General features: G+C 39.6%; 1 protein-coding gene across 3 annotated transcripts in view; it reads left to right on the top strand.

Annotated features, from left to right (window-relative positions):
- ITPR2 (inositol 1,4,5-trisphosphate receptor type 2) overlaps positions 1 to 23,457 on the top strand; it is a 358,661-nt gene that overhangs the window by 311,858 nt on the left and 23,346 nt on the right. For all 3 annotated transcript variants that reach the window (XM_038389064.2, XM_038389070.2, XM_043516179.1), the window contains exons 50-55: positions 2,124 to 2,288; positions 5,245 to 5,440; positions 6,559 to 6,651; positions 9,506 to 9,636; positions 10,835 to 11,000; positions 12,167 to 12,327. In XM_038389064.2, the coding sequence (XP_038244992.1) occupies positions 2,124 to 2,288; positions 5,245 to 5,440; positions 6,559 to 6,651; positions 9,506 to 9,636; positions 10,835 to 11,000; positions 12,167 to 12,327 (912 nt within the window). The remainder of the gene's footprint in view (positions 1 to 2,123; positions 2,289 to 5,244; positions 5,441 to 6,558; positions 6,652 to 9,505; positions 9,637 to 10,834; positions 11,001 to 12,166; positions 12,328 to 23,457) is intronic.

The following is a 23,457-nucleotide window of genomic DNA, read 5'->3' on the forward strand; positions in this document are numbered from 1 at the left end:
GCAAGGTCTGAGATCTGTGTACTGTTTCACATCTGCTTTTGCACACACATTTAGCACGGCTGGGTTCATGATCGTTCTAACAAGTATCTCTATAAGTTTCTGTTGAATCACAGCAGCTTTGTTATATCAGAGCTGGGATGGGATTGGGTAGCTGGAATCTGGCCCTGTAGCTCTAACATGCTAGTTCAGAAGTTTGATTGAATCATTTTTTAAAAGGTTATTCTAACTAAAAATAGAGTTGCAAAAAAAAGACTGTCCCGCAGCCACTGAACGTGTATTACAGTCCTGTTGTTCATTTCAAGGTGGCATTTCTACATACTGTAGCGCTGGTTCAGTTCCAAATTCTTTGCAAAGATTTCATTCTCTAATTGTTTTTTAATGTTTTATGGCATGAAAGAAGCCCTAGCAACCTACTAATGACATAGAAATATATCACATAGTAACTATGTACATTTTGCCATGACCTCAGGGAACGGATCATTGTATAGATATACTTCATATATATACTGTTCAATCAGACAGGTATTGAAAGTACAAAGCCCAAATAGGGCAAGTTGTTAGTGGCATAATCAGCTTCTTAAGCTGAGCCAGAGGACTAAAAGAAAAGGGCAGGAATGCTATTAAAAATTCAGTATTTCACTGGAATCAAAACATTTCCGAAGTCCTGATTCTGTTTAACTTTCAATGGACAATGCCAAGATGCATACAGTGGTTGTCTTTTTTTAAAACCTTTTCAATTTGGCCTTTTCAAGTAGATAATGTTGTTGTGGTATTTGCATTAAACCCTAACTTCCCTGTAATTAGTAAAAGGAATACCTAAGAAATTGAACAAATACTGACAACATTTAGCTACAAAGATAACTGAGAAGTTTTAAAAGGAATATTGCTGTATACAGAGGCACCGACTTTCTGATTCCCTAGGAGTGCTCGACCCCTACACTGTGTCTCAGGCCCTGCCCTCACTCAACCCCTACCCCCTAGGTCCCACCCCTGCCCCACCTCTTCCAGCGTCAGAGTGCACCCCACCCTTGCTCCGCCTGTTCCTTGCTCCGCTCATTCCCTTTCCCCCTACCGCCTCCTGTCCGCCGCTGAACAGCTGATCCTCGGCAGGCAGGGGAGGGAGGAACTGTTTGGCAGGACCCATGGTTGGTTGCTGAGCACCCACGGAGTTGGCACCTGTGGCTGTATATGCTAAAACAAATTTTGGAGAGGAAAGAGCAGAACCAAGAATTCCATAGTAAACAGCAGATCACATTCTGATCTCAGCTATGCTTTCTTAAATCTGGAACGACTCCATTGACTTTAATGGAGTTATTCTTGATATACACTTTATAACTGAGATCCAGTTCTGGCCCACGCTGTCTAAAACTATTGGCATTGTATGTAGTGCTAAGATGTAGTATTTTTAATTTGAATGTACACTATAGGGACCTGATCTTGCACCCATTGAAATCAATAGGAGATTTGCCATTCACTTTAATGGGACAGGACCAGGCTTGAGGCTACCACAATAAAGTCACTTAATCTATATCGGAAGTAATCTCCATTGCATGGCTTTGTTTTCTTACCTAATGTGCAAGCATGTGTATGCTACACATGTCTTACACAGCTATATAAAATATATAATGTGAATGACAGTTCACCCGTTTTTGCACCTAAAGAGTGTTACCTCTGATTTTGAAGCACCCCTTAAGTATTCTATATATTAAATATAGAGAACAGCTTTAGTAACACGATCGAGGTGCCCAGTCAATGTGAAAAAACTCCTAATGGTGGCTGCTGCAGAGTAATGTTGTTTAATGTATTGTGCGTGCCTTATATGACATTACATAGTATCCACGTGCATATTTAGAATAAAGTGGAGGGGCAGGACAAGGATTTTGTAAGGGCTTTTGTGCAGAACAGCTCTGCAAACAGCTAGTTAAGTCTGGCCGTCTGCACCTGTTGTCTCTTGTCTTATGCTTCAACTGTGAGCTCTTTGGGAGCAGGGAATGTCCTTTTAATCTCTTTGTACACCTGGCGTCCTGATCCATGACTGGGGCTCTGAGACGCTTTCACCATATGAATTGATGATGTTAATATTGTTCTGATGTAGTAAACCTAGCCTTGTAATCTCCCCCCAGCTTTGTAACAAAATAGTATTTCTGGTGAGCTTTGTTGGAAACCGGGGCACATTCACTCGAGGCTACAGAGCCGTCGTTATGGACATGGCCTTTCTCTACCATGTAGTGTACGTCCTGGTCTGCATGCTGGGCCTCTGTGTCCACGAATTCTTCTATAGTTTCCTGGTGAGTATGTGCCGCTGGGGAGCGGGAGACCTTGCAAAAATAGAAAATACCGTTACCCGTGCAGCTGTCTTTGATTTCTTCCTGACAGTCATGCCAAATCATGGGTATTTTTAGCATACTGCTATGTGGCTGCCCATTAGAAGCTGCTGTTTTTGTTAGGACTTATTGCCTGTGTCACAGAGGTCTGTCTACACATTTCATTCCAGAAAATCATCAAACAGCGTTCTGTTTGCCCCCATCCCTCCCCAATTCTGCGTTTGTATGCTGTATCCTTTCCACTACTCTTTGTTTGTCTTGTCTAGTTAGACTGTAAGCTCTTCAGGACAGGAACTGTCTACTACTCTTTATTTGTACAATGCCTAGCACAATGGGCTCTCATTCTCAGTTTGTCCTTAGTCAGTAGGTAATAAATGTAATGAATTATTTTAATAAATTGATGGGACTGTTTTGCAGTTGGTATGGGATGGGATGCTTCTGACATGTAGCCTGAAGGCATTTTAAATATGTTTCCTTAATTTTCTTCAATTCTACTGACACAGGTAGAATTCCCTTCATGATACAATACAGGTGTACTGAAAGTAACTCCATACAAAATATGTTCTTGAAACTGAACTCTTCAAATCGAAGAGCATTAAAAAAAAAAGCCCTTTCTGATGCTCTTAAGTAGTTTTTAATCACTTTAATTTTATTCTGTGGTGTGTAAACCTTTTGGACAGATTTCATAAACCCCTGTACAGTTCAATGGCTTTCACCTTTCTTTAAAATCAGTTTTCTGAACAATCGAGTCTGTCCAGTAATTGCAGAGTTTCATATAGATCCTGCTTTCAACACTAAAGGGCTTCAGTCCTTGCTCTAGTAAAACCCCTACTGAAATCAAACTTTCAAAATCTAGTTCTGTGCTTACATATATCCATCCTATTGTCACTAAAGTTCACAGGAATTGTGCTAATTTTATGAGGACATAAGTAGGCTCAGTGGTGTAAATTTTCGAGATGTGGTACAGACTCTCTGGATAAAATCTTGGCCCCAGTAAGTCAATTGCAAAACATCTATGGACTTCATTAGGGCCAGGATTTTACCTAGTGTTTTAGCTGCTGGTCCCCTTTAAAATTAATGCGACTTGTTCCTGAAACAATATATAAGGCCTGGCTTTAAAAATGTATTCCTGAAGACTCTATTATTTGTTATATAGGGTGGGATTTTTAAAAGTACCCAAGTGACTAAAGAGTATATGTCCCATTGAAAGTCCTCACCCATCCCACCCGTAACTCATTCATGCTGGTGAGTACTCACGTTCTCAGTGTAAGAGACCACTAAACACTGTGTAACTAAGAGACAGATTCACCAAACTAGCAGTTAGTTTTAATACTGGAGAATTTTTTTTAAACCAAAAAGTGTGAAATGTAAGCTTTGCATTTGGGGGGCATAAAACAGGCAGTAAAGTCTATTTGTGAAAATCTGTCTTACAGGATCTTTATTTGGTATAAATTCAACTGTGATCAAACTTTTAGGTAACACCAAAATTATAAGCATAGCAAACACACCAGATGATACAACCAGTGTTCCAAGTGAGCTGTATTGATTTAGAGCAGAGTGGGCTTACAAGACATGAAAGGGAGTTCTGTTTTAATTGTTTATTCTCCCTGGATGTAGGATTTTACATCTAACAGCAGGGAGACAAAATAGAGACTGTAACTGACCACCTATACACAAGTCGTTAAAGAGAATTTATTTTAATTTTGCCTTTGTAATATTGTCCTAAGGTCACTATGTTATAATATGGATTACAGTAGCTGCCGCCGAGGTGGTGTGGAATCGGGAACGGTCTATCGGGAAGAGAGGTTGTCCATGGAAGGATCTCAGTCCTAAGATAGAGACTTCACTGTGAAAAAGTTTAAGAAATACTGATATGACTAAGTTTTTACTGTTTTTGAATGACAAATGTCCATGATTCATTCATGGTATAATTATAAACATTCCCTAGTTACTTACACACATTCACTTGGTAGTGGAAATACTCAAAACTTATTTTTGTTCCTAATTTTTTTCCTCTGTTTTTAATCCTCTCACAAGGGTGTGGATTTCAGATCTCATGAATTATGACTAATACCTTTTACTATGGACGATTCTGATAAATCATTCTGTGTCATCTCATAGCTGTAATCTGTGTATTTTGGAGTTGAAATACATATATTGAAGATAAGACCCAAAGAATTTTAGAACACCAATACAAACCAGAATTATAAAAGAAAAAAGCTATAGTTTCTTGAAAGGGATTCATCATTATTGATTATTATGTTTAGGAACTTGACATTGAAAAAGTTATCTTTATGTATACTCTCCTTTAAAGTTAAATCCTAGCAACACAGGTGATGCTACACAAATAATACGAATTTTACAAGGGTTATACGAAACAGTAAAATTAATTTTACTTTTTCATAACAAAGTACAGCCTGCTGACACATGTGTAACTTTAAATACCAAAATAACCCATCAGGTCAATGGACTATAGGTTATTTATGTGCATGTTTGCAGAATCGAGGGCTTAACTGTGTGTGTGTGTATATAGTAGATGGGCCCAAAATGCAAAATTTTAAATCTAGATCTGGACTTTTCTGCATACCGTGGGGACATTGGGATTTTGGTCTAGCCCATTATACTTATGGGGGGAAATTACTAAGTTTGGATCCTGATTCTGAATGTTACTGAAGTATGGATCAGCCCATATCTGATGTATAGTATTCCTCTTAATTTGGTTGTACAATAATGTGTGTTAATAAAGTTTATCATGCCAAATTCTGCCCTCTGCCCACAGATATGAGTGGGAATTGTATGTGCAGGTATCTTAGGTCAGAATTTGGCCTAGGTGTCTTTCCTGAGTTTAGGAGGTGTTCCCAACTAGCATCTGTATATTGTCACCTTTATTCGGATTTTCCTGTATTATATTTTTTTCTAGATGTTTGATTTGGTGTACAGAGAGGAGACTTTGCTCAATGTCATCAAAAGTGTTACCCGAAATGGCCGCTCCATTATCCTTACTGCAGTGCTAGCTCTCATCCTGGTCTACCTCTTCTCCATCATTGGGTTCCTGTTCTTGAAAGATGACTTCATCATGGAGGTGGACCGGTTGAAAAACAGAACACCTATTGCAGGTATTGCTTTTACCTCAAATTATCATCATCCTGCTGAAATTTAGCATTTCTATGAGGATAATTATGCTCCCTTTAATGTCTTTAAAAGATTGAGTTGTTTACATGTAACTTCCAGGCTAAAATCGAGAACTTGAAATTTAATTTCAGAAGGTTCCTGTGACCACTATTGGAGACAGGATACCTAACTATATGAACCACTGGTGTGATCTAGAATGGCAACCCCTATGTTTTGTGTTCCCCTTCTTGGGCTCTCTGGAGATTGTGTGTGGCTTGTTGTGTTCTTGCTGGCATTCATACATGAGAATCTAGTCAAGAAAATATACGGATGATATTAAAAGATGTCAGGTTAGCAGAATATTGTACAGCAAAAATTCATTTAAAATGTTAGCTTAACACTCCTCAGGTGGGAAGAAGTCAGACTGAATCTATTTTCACTGCTTAAACAACCTACTCTATTTTGGACTATTATTTGGATTGAATGATTTTTGCCATCATTTTTGCTCCTTAAACTTTTTGCAACACTGATTTGAAATGCAATAAATTGTCTGCAATGCACAGGGTGAAATTGGTGTTCAGTAAAATCAAGCTTATGTACACATGTACCCACTTTGGGAATGTTAAATTAGTGTTTTACTCAAACCCATACATATTTACAAATGAGTACCAAACTCTGTTTTTATCCTTGAAAACTCTTAAATATTCTAGATTCAGGAAGACTGAATATCAGCTCAGTGTCCTGCTTGTCAGCCTTTATAAATAATTTATCTAATGGTTTTAAAACTGACATTATTTTCAGATCTGACAGTTGTCTGTTGCTTTGAATACATTTTGTTCCAACTAGAAGTAGTGGCATTTGATGTAATGGTAGAATAGCTGTGATGTACTGTAACTGTAAAATAGTGCGTAATTCTTCCTTGAGATAGTTTTGAGCTGTTCATGCTGAATGCTTTCTTTCTGCTGTGATCTAATTTATTCTTCTTGATTTTTTTTAAATAAATCAAGAATTCATTTCAAGAGATTTGTGATTTTAAACTTTGTGTCAATGCGCTTGGTATGGCTAATAGATGTATTTTACAGCATGTGCCTCTTGATCAATATCCTGCTTTTCATTTTGTCAGGTATTGGTGAAGTTCCTACCACAACTCTAACATCCATGATAGAAACATGTGCAAAAGAAAATTGCTCTACTGCCCTACCTATTACCAACCCAGGTTAGTACAAAAGTCCCCCAAATTGTGATAAATCTAAAGTAGAAGTGTTTGTAAGTAACTATTACACAGAAGAGGCTTTTCTTGTCAGGAAAATTGACTATCATTATTCGAAGTCAGAAGTGGCCACATTTTTTTACACTGAGAGCTGCGCTGACAACTTGCCTAGAGTGCGAGTGCTTCCCACACCAAATTTCCAAATACACGGACATTTATTTGTTATCAAAATTAAATGCTGAATCTTAATACTGACATGTGCAAATATCTTCCTTCTAGCTGAGTTCACAGATCACAAAAGCCAGCAGCTGATCAGCTTTATCCTTCCCTTGAGTGAGAAACCAGCTGTTAGCTCCGTCTCAGGATCTCATAAGTTGGTCTTAGTAATGCAGTATATACCACTGAATGTCTGTATACACTTTGTCTGTAGTCCTCATCTCAGATGCAATTTAAATTGAAGAGCTAAGTTAAAGGGACATTGTCAGCATGGAATCTAGTAAAAAAAATTTTAAACTTTAGAAGTGGTTTCACGTACTATAGCCCTCCACTACTTACGTGCACTAAGTGACTTTTAGTAAGTGTGTTTATCTCTCCTGTTGCTGAGAGAGAAAAACTGAGGAAACTGACTATAGAGGGGAAATAGTGAACTAGTTTGCTTATGAGAATGTCATGTGAGATTGTGCCAAAAGCCTTACTAAAAATCAAGATATATTAAGTCTACTGCTTTCCCCCCCCCCCATTCATGAGGCCAGTAACCCTGTCAAAGGAGGATGTTAGGTTGGCTATAACTAAGTGCTTACAAATTATTTAATAATTTGTTCCAATATCTTTCCAAGTATCAAAGTTAGGCTAGCGGGTCTGTAATTCCTCGGGTACTCCTTGTTCCTCCTTTTTAAAGATAGGTACTATGTTTGCCCTTCTCTAGTTCTTGGAGACCTCACCCCGTGCCCCATGTGTTCTTGAAGATGATTGCTATTGGTTCCAAGATTGCTTCAGCTAATTCCTTAAATACCCAGGATGAATTTCACTAGGCCCTGCTCACTTGAGTATATCTAACTTGAACCTGTCCTTTCCTATTCTGGCTTGCGTTCATTCCCCCTTGCTGTTAATTTTCATTGCAGTCACCATTAACCTTTTTAGTGACGACTGAAGCAAAATAGGCTTTAAACACCTCAGCCTTCTTGATGTCCGTTATTAGTTCTCCTTCCCCATTAAGAAGTGGACCTGAACTTTCCTTTGTGTCTCTTGCTTCTACTGTATTATAGATCCTCTTTCTATTGCCTTATGTTCCTGGCTAGATGTGACCCATTTTGTGCCTTAGCCTTTGATTTTCTCCCTACCTCCTTGTGCTGTTCTTTTCTACTCATCCTTAGCAATCTGTCCATGTTTCCACTTTCTGTAGAATTCCTTTTTAATCTTCAGGTCATTAAAGAGCTTCTGATGGAGCCATATTGACCTGTTACTGTTCTTCCTATCTTTCCTTCGTAGTGGGATAGCTTGCTGCTTTGCCTTTAATATTGTCCTTTTGAGAGTGCCAGCTCTCCTGGACTCCTTTTTCCCTTAGTTTTTCTTCCCATAGGACCTTACCTACCAGTTATCTGATATTATACTATTATTATTACATTCTAGGAGGGAGGATTGACAAATATCTATACCAATAGTGTATTAGTGCCATAGGTCATTTGGGTTCAGGGACTTACCATCCATTACTTTGCCTTTCTTTCTGCTAACCTTTATTTAAATCAATATTGATATAAGGCACTATCCATAATGTGAATTTTGGTTTACTGAACAAAGGGTTTTCAGTCAATCAGATATCTCAGAGCCCAAAGTGTGGCACCTTCACAGTAATTTCTTACATATACCATTTCAGTTAACCAGGGAAGCAGAAAATTGACATTTATTAAATTGTGTTATTTCTGAAAGCCCCACACTAAAAACCAGCACATGGAAGAAATGGAGAAATGCTGACCTTGTGCATCCCAAAGAGAGAGGGAAGAGTAGGGCCAGGAGAAAGGCCAGCCATGATTCTACTCCATCCGCACCAGTCACCACAGCACATTGCCCTCTTTGAAAGCTGATCATGTTGCCACTGCAGCATGGGAGTCTCGGGAGGAATTCTGGTTGTTGGTCGGGATTCATATGACAATGCAGGCCTCCCCCCCCGCCCCGTGCACTCGCATGCTTATGGCCCAACCTACATCTATGTAGCCTGGCCGCAGTGACTCAGCAATTCTGTGGCATACATAGGAATAGAACCCAGGTTTCCAGGCCTCTATTGCCCAATCCAATACCTTGAGGTCAGTGGGTGTCTTGTTTACTTCAGTGGGCATGCACTTAGTTCTGTTCCCTAACCCTGATCACTGCTAGAATGAGTCACACATAAGCCAGCCGCTGTTTAATAGCTGGAAATGATGGCATTACTTGGTTTATACGTGCATATGTAGGGAGGTGATTTCACAAGAGACAAACTTCTGAATGTACCTCTAATTCCCGTACATCATGTCTCTCTCTGTCAGCTATGCACTCAGGGATCCATTGAAGCCAGTGGGAGTACTCGCATGAGTAAAGAGTATTCTCATGAATAAAGCTTGCAGACTTCAGCTATTAGCGGGGTTACCTGTGGGAGAACAAATAAGGATTCTCACCACCTCTCTGTCAGGTTAAGTGTATTGTTGTCAAAAAGCTATAATGTTGTGGCTTCAAAATTGATAGGGATGATAAATAATTACAGCTGTAGAATGATGAAAGGCAAATTACTTTAGCAGCCACTTTTTTGAATAAACAGAGTGTCTATTGCTGTGTTGGGAGTGATCAATTGATGCTTTGGTTTACAAGCCTTTCTTTGTTGTGGCTGTAGGTGAGGAAGAAAAGGAGAATGGAATTGAGAGGACCTGTGACACTCTGCTAATGTGCATTGTTACAGTATTAAACCAAGGCCTGAGAAATGGCGGTGGTGTGGGGGACGTGCTAAGAAAGCCTTCCAAAGATGTAAGCATTTGTCTAACAGAATGCAAGTATATTTTCTCATGTGCCTCGTGAGCTCTGAAATCAACTCTTACAGGTATAGGAAATATTTTTATCTAGTCAACTCGAATGTCACTCAGATGACTTATCAAATGTAATTTTAACATACTGGATGGAATGCTCAATGAGAAGAGCAAAAGCTCAAGGCAATGATTTTACATGAAGAAGGAATGCCAGGTGCTAGTTACCTTTCTGGAAAGCTGGAGCATATTATAACCTTCCGAGCAGTGCTAAGAATTGTTGCCAGATTGGATCAGTTTCCCATTACAACAGGAATCAAATGCAAACCTTTGAATGGGGTTGATTGATGCATATATGTCAAGACTCTTGATTGTGGTATATCAGGTTTATGGTTAGCTGAGATTTAGTCTAGCGTCTGCTTTGGAATAGATCCTATTATTTACTCATATCAAGCAACATACTCTAACAAAGGCAAAAGAGAATTTCAAATACACCAATAAACTTCCAAAAGTTAAAAAAGCAAAGGGGACTTGCTTTTGTTTTAATGCAATACATTTAAAATAAAATTAACAACTTCAACAAAATGACTTTTTAGTTCAGAATGCACAGTATGCTCAAGGACCACATAATAGCCCCATGGTTGGTGCTTTGCACTGTAAGGCGCAGGGCTAAATTCACAAGTATGATCTCTTGCTAACCAAACACCAAGGGACGACAAGCACTGCAGCGATAGAGCACTCAGTTTTGGGGGGGAAAGAACTCTTTGTGTTAGTAATAGTAACCTAGGTCCTGATCCGTAGTCCACTGGAGTCACTGCCCCCTGTCTGCCTTGATGGGCAGAGGACCTTATGGTTCTCTTAAGAGCCCAATCCAGCCTTGCTCAGAAGGAACATTAGTGCAACATGGAACCAGGAAGTTTCAGGAAGATGGGAAATGTTGGCAGCAATAGAGAACTATGGAAAATCCAAAGAGGAGGGGATAAAAGCATATAAAGCCAAATCCTGCTTACTCTGCTTACATGAGTCACCCCTTTGGCTTCAGTTAGACTGCTGATGTGAGTAAGGTGTGTAGGGTCTGGCCTAAGACATGCAGATCTGTGCCTTGCTTTACTGTAGCTAATGTTCTGAAAAAGTACCTGGTGGTTTAATATTTTAGTTGTGTGCTATTTTTATATCATACAGAACCCTTCTTATGGTTTCAGGAGCCCTTGTTTGCTGCCCGAGTTGTTTATGATCTTCTGTTTTATTTCATCGTCATAATTATTGTTCTGAACCTCATCTTTGGAGTCATCATTGATACATTTGCTGACCTTAGGAGTGAAAAACAGAAAAAAGAGGAAATCTTAAAGACAACGTGTTTTATTTGTGGTAAGTGCTATTGAGCTACAGTGGTATTTGGTGGGGAAAGCAATAAAATAGAATACTGCTCCATAAATGAGAGAGAGTCTGAAGGGCAGTCATCCCTTGGAAACTAACTCTGTAAAAATGATGGAGTGGGATTCTACATTTATTCCTTCCTGACAGCATTTTACAAGTCAAAAGATGACTTTTCTGAGTTCCACTTGGGATCTGAGAGTCAAGCTGTATTCATCCCACTGTTTGCACTGTCACCAATAATGAAGGCTCTGCAGTTGGAGCGCAGCTATTGATTTTGTTGAATAGCGCAGCAGATAAAAATACAACACACTCTTCTGTAGCAGTACGGGCTCCGCAATGTTAATTGTAGCACAGCCTGTCCACTTGATAAGGAGAAGTGACTCTGAAGACACATAGGAGCAGATAAATTGAATAAGAGGTGTCATTACATAGAACTTTTCTGACTATGATTCGCCCTTGCTGGTGCAGAGAAATGCAAATCACACCTCCACATGAGGGAGAGAAGCTTTAATCTCTGCTCAGGTCTCCATAGGAGAGCAGATTGGGGAAATTGTAACAGATTAAATAATTCCATGCATCCCTATCCTCTCTGGCCATGACACTCAGCCACAGTTTCTAATCTATTGCAGGAGTGGTTACAACAAACAGTTTTTCTCATGACTTGAGCCTCAATCCTGCAAAGACTTGCACGCATTTAACTTTAAGCACACAAGCAGTCCCTCTGAAGCTTCAATAGGGCTATTCACATGCTTAAAACTAATCATGTTAATAAATCTATGCTAGATAAAGGCCTATGTAGCAATACTACGTGTAAACTTACACAGCTCATATCTATAGTCTATTTTTTGCAGGATCAAAGCCAATGCTTGTAAAGTACTTTATATACCTCAAGACAGAAGGCACTATAAAAGTGTAAGATATTTAATTATATTGTTGTTGTTAAGAGGGAATATCATGAAAGAATAAATATGGGGCTGATAGAATTTTGCCAGAAATGCTTTAGTGTTTCTGGAGGTCTTGCGTAGCAGTCACTGTATGAAAAATGTCAGAGAAAGGATGTTAATTTAAAAGCTATAATTAGAGTTTATTTTTACATGGGCAATGAAGATAAACGTTGATCAGGTGGAATATCACATTATGTTTTGTGTCTTTTGCAGGACTTGAGAGAGACAAGTTTGATAATAAGACAGTTTCATTTGAGGAGCACATAAAGTCAGAACACAACATGTGGCATTATTTGTACTTTATCGTTCTGGTCAAAGTGAAAGACCCAACCGAATACACTGGTCCTGAAAGTTATGTGGCTCAAATGATTGTGGTGAGTCATGTGCGTGAGCTGTGCTTTATGCAGTTGAAAGATGTTCCTTGCAGATATAGTAGGGATGTTTTTTTTCTTAACAATGAGAAGCTTTGATCTTTATTTTTAAAGACATTTTTAGACATCAGCAATGGACTGTAGCAAAGCCCAATCTCCATCATAATGAACAAGAAAAAGAATACAGTCTTTACGTTGGCTCCCCTGCTCTGTGGGTTCCCCTCATTAGCCAAACCAGCCCAAAGAGCGTGGATCAGAACATCTGCTACTGCTCCTTTGTCCAGGATCACTGGGCTACTATCCAGCAAAATAACCCCTGCTGAGTAACAGAATACAGGGTCGGCACTGAAAACTAGCTCTCTTCTACTCCTCCACTGAACTATTAAAAAGACCAAGAGGAGCTGCTGTGGTGATCAGAAAAGCTGTAGCATGTCCTTTGTGTGGCTGCACCAGTTTAGATTCCCCGGGGAATTACATTCCTGCAGCTGCCTGGCAACCTAGGGGGAGCCATTTGAGGGAGAGATGGTAACGTTGCCATGGCCACCCTCCCTCCAGAGGTTTCCACTGGGGAAAGTAGATTTCACTTGTAGTCAGGAATCCAGAGCAGCCTTACTAGAAGTGGTTGTTCAGGAGATATGCCAAATTGGCACAGCCCCTAGCTCTCCCTTCCAGATTTCCACGGCTGGGGTCTTCCACTAGGATCTATGGTAACAGAAGCTGACCTATGAATATGACCAAGGATTGGTATATTTATATCCCAGAAAAGGATGTAGGCAAGCGTGTACCAGGCCCTGTGTGCATTTTTCATTCTCTAGAGTACCATTTCTTCTGATGACTGGCTGATCTTTTGTTGTTGTTGTTCAAGCCTTTAATTATATATACTGCTCATTTTCACTAGCTGACTTCACTTGCTATATTTTAGTCCACAACTCACTTAAGTACGTGCTTAACTTTAAATGTGTGAGTAGTTTCATTGACTCAAGTGCTTAAAGTTAAGCAGGTGCTTAAGTGCTTTGCTGGAATGGAATCTTGTTGAATATGAAACAGGTAATGGTGTCCTGAGGTGATATGGGAATGCATTGGGCAGTGACAGAAGAGCAGCCATGTACATAGGAATTTCAAATTGTCAGCGACATCCCCGACTGTGAATGCTACAAGGAAATATTGAATCTGTACTTTCCAATAGGGTGGAAAGAACAGAAAATTGGAGTAAAACTGTCCACTGTTCTATGTGGATAAACCATTTGAACATAGTGGCAGAAGCCTTTAAAAGTTACCCTTTGATCTGTTTCCACTTTATCCCAGTGGAAGTCGGTATTTAAAATCATGGACTGACAAAATTATAGGTTAGAGAGTTCTCTCCTGTGCAATTTCCTCTCTCCCCCTCCAACAATTTTTCATTTTTAAACTTTGGAAGTATTAGTATTTATTCATAGTACATATGTTTATCTTCTGATGCCAGCAGTTGGATTTTTCCAATGCAATGCACTAATGGCGGGTGCTCCAGACTCACATCTCTAAAAGATTAACAAAGGCATCAAACTGCCTTTAACCTCAAGTGCTGAACTGATCAGTTTGAAAACCCCACTCCTGTGCTGAGAAGCAAATGGCTTAGCTTGTGGAGGAGTCAGTTTGTTACTTGGGGGATTTTTTTTTGAATGGGGACATATTTGTTTTTCATGGGGGTATTTAAAAGCAATCATGATTTCAGTGTAAGGAGGCTGCTTCATGCAAGTGTCTGCATACTGCTGACAATGGGAGAGAGAACTGTAGGCTACGATCTTAGTGCAGAGGAGAGAAAGGAAGTTGGAGGTAAAGAAAAGAGATGCAGGTGTTTAAACGAGACATGGTTGGAAGATGTTGGGAGGGAGGGCAATTTATTTCTCTCTCTGTTTGAAATTCAATTTAATTGGAAACTTTTTGGCCTGTTCTAGTTAAAATGTCAAGAGCTGTACAGCCACTCCAGTGGCTCTCGCTGTGGAGGGAAATACAAGGGCTGTTAAAATGGATATGCCGCACGGGAGGGAGAAGTTCTACACCTCAGCACCATCAAGTTGTCAAGCACCCAGTCCAGTTAATTAAGTTGGTGCTGAGGATCTGATCCATTGCCCTCCATCACATTTCTCCATTTACAGTCAGCTACTGAAGCTGTCCAAAAAAATCACCAACTGTAAAACCCAGAGAGGGATATGAACATAGTTATTAGCTATGTAATGGGGTGAACCAAAAACCTGAGTCCTCACGCTGCTGAACTTTGAGGCTCAGGCTGATCTCAAATTGTATGAAACTCAGACCTTTGAAGTATCATTCAGTGAATGCTGAGGGTTAATGGAGCTCAGCTGCAAGTATCCTTCCTCCCCCTTTCCCCCCACATCCCAGCAGGTATGGCATAGCTAGGTATTCTTTATTAATTTAAATAGCAATGGAAAGAGGATACTGGAAACATTATCAGTATTGCACAATCACAGGGGGGTATACAACATTTCTGGCTGTGCTTGGACCAGAAAATGAGATTGGTTGGTGAGATTGATGCATCTTAATCTGTGTGGTGACTCTCTTCCTTCTGCATCAGTTGTCCAGTGCACTAGCTGTTGTGGGATCTGGTTAAAGTATTGATGATATACTGAAAGGAAAGACCAGATGTGTTGGTGTCTTTTTTTGTACTAGGCTAAAGTTTGGCAAACACGATGTCAAGAAAGAAGGGAAGTGTTTTGCCATGGCATTTAGCTTCATTTGCCCAATTCCTTAGTTAAAATGATAAAGCTATAACTTGTCTGGTGGTGGTTTATACTCCTGTTAACTCAAAGCACAGGTTTGTAGGTAGTTACTGCACAAGCGATGAACATGCAGATTAAAGCTTAAATTTTCAGTCTTTTCTTTTATGGGCATAAACTGCACCCCTGAAACTTAGATCCACGTTTTGGGACCTGCAAATGAAGTGGGTGCAAAAGTTTGTCACAGTAGCCATTGCATTCATTCCTAGCAAATCAGGTAGATATGAATTAAGCTACTTCATTGTTGTGGAATTAAACAAATGCAGAGAAATTGTGCCCACAAAGTGGGAGACTAGATTTTCTAAAGCTAGCCCTGAAAGTTCTGTGGTGCAGGTGAACTGGCCACCATTCGTAGCAAGTTTCATAATAGTTTTTACCAACATCTCACTACATGTCATAATATAACGAGATGGTGTAATTAGTATAAATTACATAATCAGCTAAATTCTGTTCTGAAAACCAAAGTGATTGAGACAGTCAAAAGCACAGGCAAAGAATGTTGGGTTAGGCTAACCACCTAAAGTAAGGGAATCCATGGTGAAAGATTATAGGCCCTATCCTGCTCCCCTTGAAGCCAGGGGGAGTTTAGGCCCTTCATAGCTAGCTGTAATGGGATACTGCTGTAAAATATCCCATTTCAGCTTGCTGTTCATAGACTTAAAGCATGAGCCTGGGCCGAAAATTATAATGGTATTGACCCCTTTGTTGACAGAAGTGCAAAGCTATGTGTAATATAAAAACCCATGAAAAATAAGAAAGCAAATTTTGGGGAGTTCTCAGAACAAGTCACATCAAACATCCCACATATCCTTCTATAAAATCCCTCCCTCCCCTGTCTTTAAGTTGAGTTACAGTACTGCTACCTCCTCTAAGTATGTGTTAGCTGAGCAATGGCAATGTACTCCTGTGTGGCATACAGCAATTCTTCAAAAAGGGCTGTAGTTTTAATGCACAGACATCTACCCTGTATCATCCTAAAACTTATTTTACGTATGATTAGATGAGGTATGATACAGAGCTACCAAGCGGTGCTGTAAACCTGTAGGCAAGGTGAAACAAGGTACCCAAAACGTGTGCGTCATTTTTGCACAATTCAAGAAACACAACTACAGTTTACTGTTTGTTAATTTCAACACCTTAAAGTTTTGTGTTTATTGGTCAAAGCTACCCAACATGATATTAAGATTTGTATTGATTTTGGATGGGAAAGTTTATTTCCCCCAAGAAATAGGGCAAAAATGGCAAATACCAACATTTTACAATTTACTAACATAAAATGTTTTCACATTGGCTATTCTTAAATTGTCAAAAAGCATCTCACAAGTCAGTCATTTCCCTCACGCTGCAGGTTGTACATCAGTCACAGTAGATTGCACAGCATAGGTGATAGATTATATGAATTCCTACTGTACTACTTGTAAGCTTTTTGTACATACAATGTAGCACCTGGGCTGCCTGCTAGGAAGTTTTAGTTTGTTGTTGCCTATGAAAGCACTACGAACCTTTGAAATAGTCTAGAAACCAGCCTTTTATTTCACTGACATTTATGCACTGTTCTGTGTTAGCAGTAACAGTATTCACCTTCATATTATGACTATGCAAAAACTATGAGAGAAGGAGTGGCCTGATATGAAGTAGTGAAGGCAAAGTCACATCTTGGCCCTGAAGAGGGTTGAAGAACATGTTACAGCTCTTACCACCTATGTCATATCAACAATGTGACAAACTCATTTGACCCGGTATCACATTCAGGTGCACTTAACAACATATCTAGTAGCTTGCATGTAGCAGCAGATGTTGGTGAAGAACAAGTGGACAGTTTCAGAGGTGTACTTGATTATGACAGGACATGGCGCTGCTTCGGTCCAGTCGATAAATCTGGCATCAAAAAACATTTGCTGATATGGCCAAGATGACCAAATTGAAGTCTGGCAAGAAAGGGACAATCACAGGAGCTATCATTCCAGAAATTGTTTTCTGCAGAGCCCTTTCCTTAGCAAGAATCAGAGGTGCTATTTCCATGGCAGTTGTTCTTAGTCACCCAATAGGACTTGTCTATACCCCTCCTCCGTGCTTATGGAACAATGAGATGGACAAAGTTGAATTAGGGCATCGGTTGGATGAATCCGTGAGCTAAAAGCAGTGTACAGCAGAGATGCCGTGGCTGAAGACAAGTTTCACACATTCAGTGAATTGGCTGTTGAGTACTTGAGGCACGTCCTGTAAGGATTTGACAAAGCTAATTTTGTAATCAACATTTTTGGCAGATGTGAAAACTGCAGACAGACAGTGCTGGATCTAAGGTTGGATGCAAGAAATACCAGGTATTGGTAGATGCTCAGTGCCTCCATGGAAAAAGCTTCTAAATGTGGCAGTCAACAAGTAATCATTTATAAAATTCTTCTGTGAATATTTCATTCAAAATTCACCTGAGTGTAGGAGCACACCCAAAACAGACACTCCTGCTTGCTGGAGGTTTTGCCAATGGTGAAGTAGCAAAATCCACCACCAGTAGAGGTACTGAAGAAGCTAAAGACTTCTACAATACTCAAGAGCAAGCAGACAAAAGATGTTTCTACATGCTGTATGTGCCAATATGGCTTTTGGTGTCAAAAGGAACCATAGTAATTAGATCATCTGATGTAGATATTTTGATCCTTGCTGTTTACTACTTCCCAAAAATGGAACACGCAACACAAGGATTAAAAATAGGCATTATTACCAGCACAGTGAACAAGTCCCACTCCATACCTGTGCGTGCAATTTATGACGCACTCACTCCTGACTTCTGCCACATAGTTTCTGCTGCATGTGCATTAACAGGCTGTGGCTGTGTCATCCCTATTTGGTATTGAGGAAAAAAAAACCATCTGTTTGATGTTGTCAAAAGAGAGGAAGCTTACCACTTCAGAGATCTTGCTAAGTTGGGAGAGAGTGACATCAAGCCACAATTTGTGCAGCAAGGAATGTGGTAGCAGTGCTGTGTGACCAGAGCGAGCCCTGAACTACTTGAGCCTCAGTCTAGCCATCAAAAAAGTACAAGTCACTGGCCCGATTCCCACCAGTGAGGTCAGTTTGGAAGAACACGTCAAAAGAGCATCTTGGCAAACAAAGAATTGGATGTCTTTGCACATAGGTAAGCTAGATATTGGATCACCATTGCTGCATGGATGGAAAAATGTTGATGAACCACTTCCTGTATTCTTCAAGGGCCCCATGGCATCTGAGCTTCTAGAAGACCTTATATGTGCCTATACCACTAAGGGTCACTGCACAATCAACCATGTCTTTGTCAGAACAATTTTCCCTGCACAGAACTGTGTACAAGCCAAGGCAATGAAGACTGTTAACTCATGCACTGAGACCAAAATGATGAACAATGCTGATGACTAGAAATGTCAGCAGCACTATTGCATTTCACTGCTATCTATACGCATTTATTATTAGATTTTCATTTTACCTTTTAGATTGTGATTTCAAAGCATCACCAAAGAAATCTAGTTTTATATCATGAAATAAGTCATTTTAAAAAAAAAACACACTTTCAAATATCTGCATTCCTTTAACATGTTGGTATCATTGTTTATCCCCATTTCTATGGTAACAGCACCCTATGACAACTCTCCATCATACCTCATCTTAAAGTAGACAAAATAAGCTTTCAAATGATATGTGAGGGTGTGGTGAGTGGGTAAAGAGGGTAAAATTAAGTTGACCAAATTGGTGATGTCTGCTGCTCACCTGCGTCTTCAGGCCTCAAATGTTCCCTCAGGTACTGCTCCCATCAAAGAGGATTGAGCCCCAAAGGCAGTTGTCAGGTGCTGCAGGGTGAACAAACTTCCCTTTAGAGGAAGTAGTTAAAGAGGAAGTTACTGAAATAGAAGTAGGTGGAGAAAGAGGAAATAAAGATGTTCCAAAAGAAAGAAGAAGGGGGTTCTCAAGGCAAGCCACCATAGAAGAGAAGAAGTTGTGGAGAAAGGGAAGAGCTGCTCTTCCCTTCCCAATTATATTTAAGGTTGTAATAAAAGTGTGTGTGTGTGTGTGTGTGTGTTTATTTATTTAAGGGGGTGCTTAGTTCATAAGCAAGAATAGTGGCCCCTCCGGGTTTAAAAGTGTAATATCCATTGGGCAGTAATACTCAAAGGGTTGACTTCCAGGATTTCTATACCCTGCTATCAATCACTTTTTCAACTCATGGGGCAGTAGTTGTCCTGCTAATTCTGTACAACACTCACTAGATTTTATTTTGCTCTTCGATTGCTAAAACACAATCCAGTGGCTGAGGCAGAGTCCTACACCTGAAACAGAGAAACTTCAGCATACAGTGATGCTGCACAACAAACTTAGGCCTGCAAGACACTTTGAAGGGCTCAGTATAAAAAGGCTGTGTTGTTCAATTCTCATAAATACCCTAGTGCACTTCTAGGTTCCTGATCCAGCAGCGCATTGACTTTAATGGGACTATTCATGTTAATAAGTAACTCTGCTGGATCACGCCAGGGTTAGCTTTGTGGGATATAAAATAAAGCATTTTACCTTGAAATCTGGCCACCTTCTGTAAAATTTAAAAAAACCCACAAATGTTGTCAAATCAGTGGTAAGAGTGAGACCTATGTAATATATCATAAAGCCATGCAACTTTTTGCTTACTTATTTTTAATGACTGATAAGATGCATGCCACATTGAGTAATTAGTTACCACAGTAGTTATACCAAATAGCACAAGATCCTGGTGTTAAATAAGATCTGAGGTCTCACTAACAGAGTCAGTTTCCAAAGAACTACAATAGATTTTTCTGCAGTGGGTTTTCATAAAATAAGCAATTAAAGAAATCTGCCCTAATTTTCTAACTTGGACAGATTGTTTTGTTCCTTACAAAACAGGAAAAGAGTTAGCATACACAAACCCATAGAATATCAGGGTTGGAAGGGACCTATATCATAGAACCAGACCTGTGAGTAAAGTTATAGGATTTGTTTCAGGTGCTCTGAGAGCAGGAGATTCTCTCATTTCTCTATTTATTTATATATTTCTGCAAGGAGTGAGTGAAACTCACATGATCTCGGGGCGGGGGGGGGAACACCATCTCATCAAGCACCAGATTCAAGCAGTTGCAGTATGTGGTCCCTCAAATGCAAAAAAGGTATACTATCTCCCCCGTTTAGCAGGATGTTATCCAGTTCAAGCATGTGAGGCCACTGATCTAGGCTACTCTTTAGGGTGTTTCCCCACCTTCTACTAGACCTTTTTCCCAGAAAATAACTATTCCATAAGATCTCATTACTGTGCAGGGATCCTATCCTCCAAGCATCTTCCACTCCCATTCAAGGGGCTCAGCCCCCCCCCTGCAGAATTGTTCTCCAGTCAACCCACAAATGGTTTGCTGACCTGGTGGCGTGAGACAGAACAGCTCTGCTTGACTAGATGAGTTGATTAGACATGGGCCCTTCAGAATAGGATACAGAAGGGTAAATTAAGAAGGATTCCATAGGCTAAATCTAACCTCCAAACAAGCCTGGTTTTGGTGACTAAAACTTATGAAAGTTATTTCCAGAAATCCAAAATTAGTAATCCCCAAGCTGTTGGAATTTAAGACGAAGGGCCTGTTCCCTTTGAGGTCAATGTAAAAGTTTAACATCAATGGGACCAGTATGCAATCAGGCTCAACTACAGCTGTCATACTAATTTTTCTGCAAATAGCTTTTGCCTTACACATACACACACCTCTCTTGCAGCGTGGCACAGGCAGAAGTCAAACCAAGAGTTTGGTGGGGGGGAGGGGGTTAAAAAACAAAACCACTTCCTAGTAGAAGAGAGTTATCCCATTGCCTGCAGCTCTAATGAAGTCTTTAAAAATAACAGTCCTGAGATTTTTTTTCAGGGAACAGAAACATTGATTTGAGATGGACCAAAAAGACTAGTTGTTCCTGGGCTAACTAGTGGTAGAGTGGCACAATTCCAGGCAGTCTATTATTTTTTCTGCATTTGAAAGACTAATAATGCCTGTCTAGTGACCTACACTAACAGGTTGTAAGGGGCTTACTTCACCGTTAGGCCTTCAAGACTAGTTCTGCTATGAGAAATCCAGGAGACCGTGCTTCGATTTGGGAACTCAGATCCCCTTCTCCCCACTCCCTCCTGCCAATCTGCCAGAGCCCAGGCAGACCTTTCACACATGTGGCAAAGCTCCTCTTCTTTAAGGCTATTGAGGAGGATGTAGGCTGAGGTGGGCATAGTTATGGGCAGACTTGTTTTTATATTGTGATTCTAACTTATGGGATAGACATCTTGAGAGCTGGTTTGTCTCTGAGCTATCCTGAAGACCAGAGAGAGAGTAATACTTGGTGGTTTGGATCACTGCCCAGTGCTAGTGATATATTTTCAGAAGTTGGCACTAAACAAAATTACGTCCTTTATTTTCCTCTCTGTTGTGGGCAGAAAAAAAATCTACAGAATCATATCTCTGTTTAAGCTTACTGAATTTGAATAACTTGTGTCTCATTGCACCATTTATCTTTCAGGATCTGTATTAGGAGTTGTGTGTCAGATTTTTCTATTTGGTTGCAAGGCTGGTTCATGAAATCTCTCTCTCTCTACTTTGGTGGATGTTTGTATGATAAAAAGCTAAGATTATATCTTCTCCTTTATTAAAGATGATATATAGCATGTAGAAATCAGATTACTTGTAGAGAAAGAAAATCAATCGGGTTGGTAAATGGTATCTATGGGACAAAGTGTAAAATGTTTGTTGTGTACAATAGTTATTTCAAAAACTTGTTAAGATGGTTAAAAATGCTGTATCAAAAACGGGAACCTTTTTGTTCAATTTAAAATGACAGTGATGTATTTTTCACATCATGAAGTCTTGCAATATTACCAGCACAATTGGCTCAGAGGGCATTTTGAGATAAAAGTATATATCAGATTGCAATTTGGATGCAGCTAACTTATATATATAGTAGAACCCATTACAGTCACCCTACAAAATTCAGTTGATCAGGAATTGTATTACAGTTTTGAAAACTTGGTATCGTAGCTTTAAAGAGGCTCCAGAACAAAAAGGAAACTTTAAATGATATTTAGTGAACACCCTTTTTGGGTGCAGTATTTTATTTACACGGGATTAAGATTTTCCTTGTTGTGATTTCACTTGCAGTACCCAACAGAATAACTCTGAAACTAAACAGGTGGTTGTTCTCAACATGAAAGTGTGACAAGACTGTACAGTATAGAACTATTTCAATATTGGTAATTTTAAAAACAGAACTGGGCAGCAGACAGTTCAAATATCCTATGTTTGCAGAAAGAAAGAGCTAAATAACAGTATCAGCAGCTAAAGATTCACAAGGTAATTTGATCTACGTTTACAACATCTCAAATAGAACATCATTCAAGATTTGAGTGAGTAGATATTTTAAACCCAAGACAAATTTTTTTTCTAGTTTCTGGAAAGTTAGTGCGGTAGCTGATGCTTGGTATGTCACAGGAAAACGCCCAATGCCTTGCAGGATCTGCCTCCAAAGCAGGCATATTAGGCAAAACCATCAAAGGTACCTCTGTTTGGCCTTCATTTGTGTGCAGGGACCTGTGGATACAGCAAATGAATGCACAAAATCTACATGGGCCAGGGGCCTGCGCATTTGAAAATTTGACCCAGCATGGCTTAAAGTTTGTCATGTTGCTTGGTGTCACTTTCAAACCATCAGGTTTGAAGTAAACACAGGATTTTCTTCTCTGCTTTTGAGTGGTTAGGCTAGAATATCTATGTCTGATGAGTATTTTAAAAAATATTATAGTTCTGTAATCAATAATTCAAAAAAGTGTTGTATTTTAAATTTGATATTGCACTATGTCAAAATGGGCCCAAAGTCCAAAATTCAGATCCAGATTTTAAACAGTGTTTAGGAGTATCTCAATTTGGAATAATGCCATTGAAGTTAATGGAATTATACGGCAATGGAATTATTCCAAATTAAAATATAACCTGTGCAACTGAGAACAGAGTCAGGTCGGAAGTATCCAACAAAAAAAAAAAAAGTCTTCAGCTGTGTTTTTAAATTACCTAGAAATTTTGCTACATCAAACTGAGGCTACAAGTACTCTGTTTTCATCTTTAAAATGCAAACTGACTGGGTAAGAGAATTAAGGTTAAGTGTAAAGAATATACATATGCAACAACTATGAAACCAAAAGATTTACTCAAAACTTTTTGTGGGATAGTGGGTAGCAGCAAGATTTTATACCTGATCTTTGTTCAATTACACCAAACCAGTACTTCCACCGACACTAGCTGGCAAATGTTTTTGGCACTTCCTGCAGAGAGGCCAAGGACTGAATGCATGTACATAGAGACTACTT

This window comes from Dermochelys coriacea, chromosome 1, assembly GCF_009764565.3.
Source record: "Dermochelys coriacea isolate rDerCor1 chromosome 1, rDerCor1.pri.v4, whole genome shotgun sequence".
In the NCBI taxonomy this organism is placed as follows: domain Eukaryota; kingdom Metazoa; phylum Chordata; order Testudines; family Dermochelyidae; genus Dermochelys; species Dermochelys coriacea.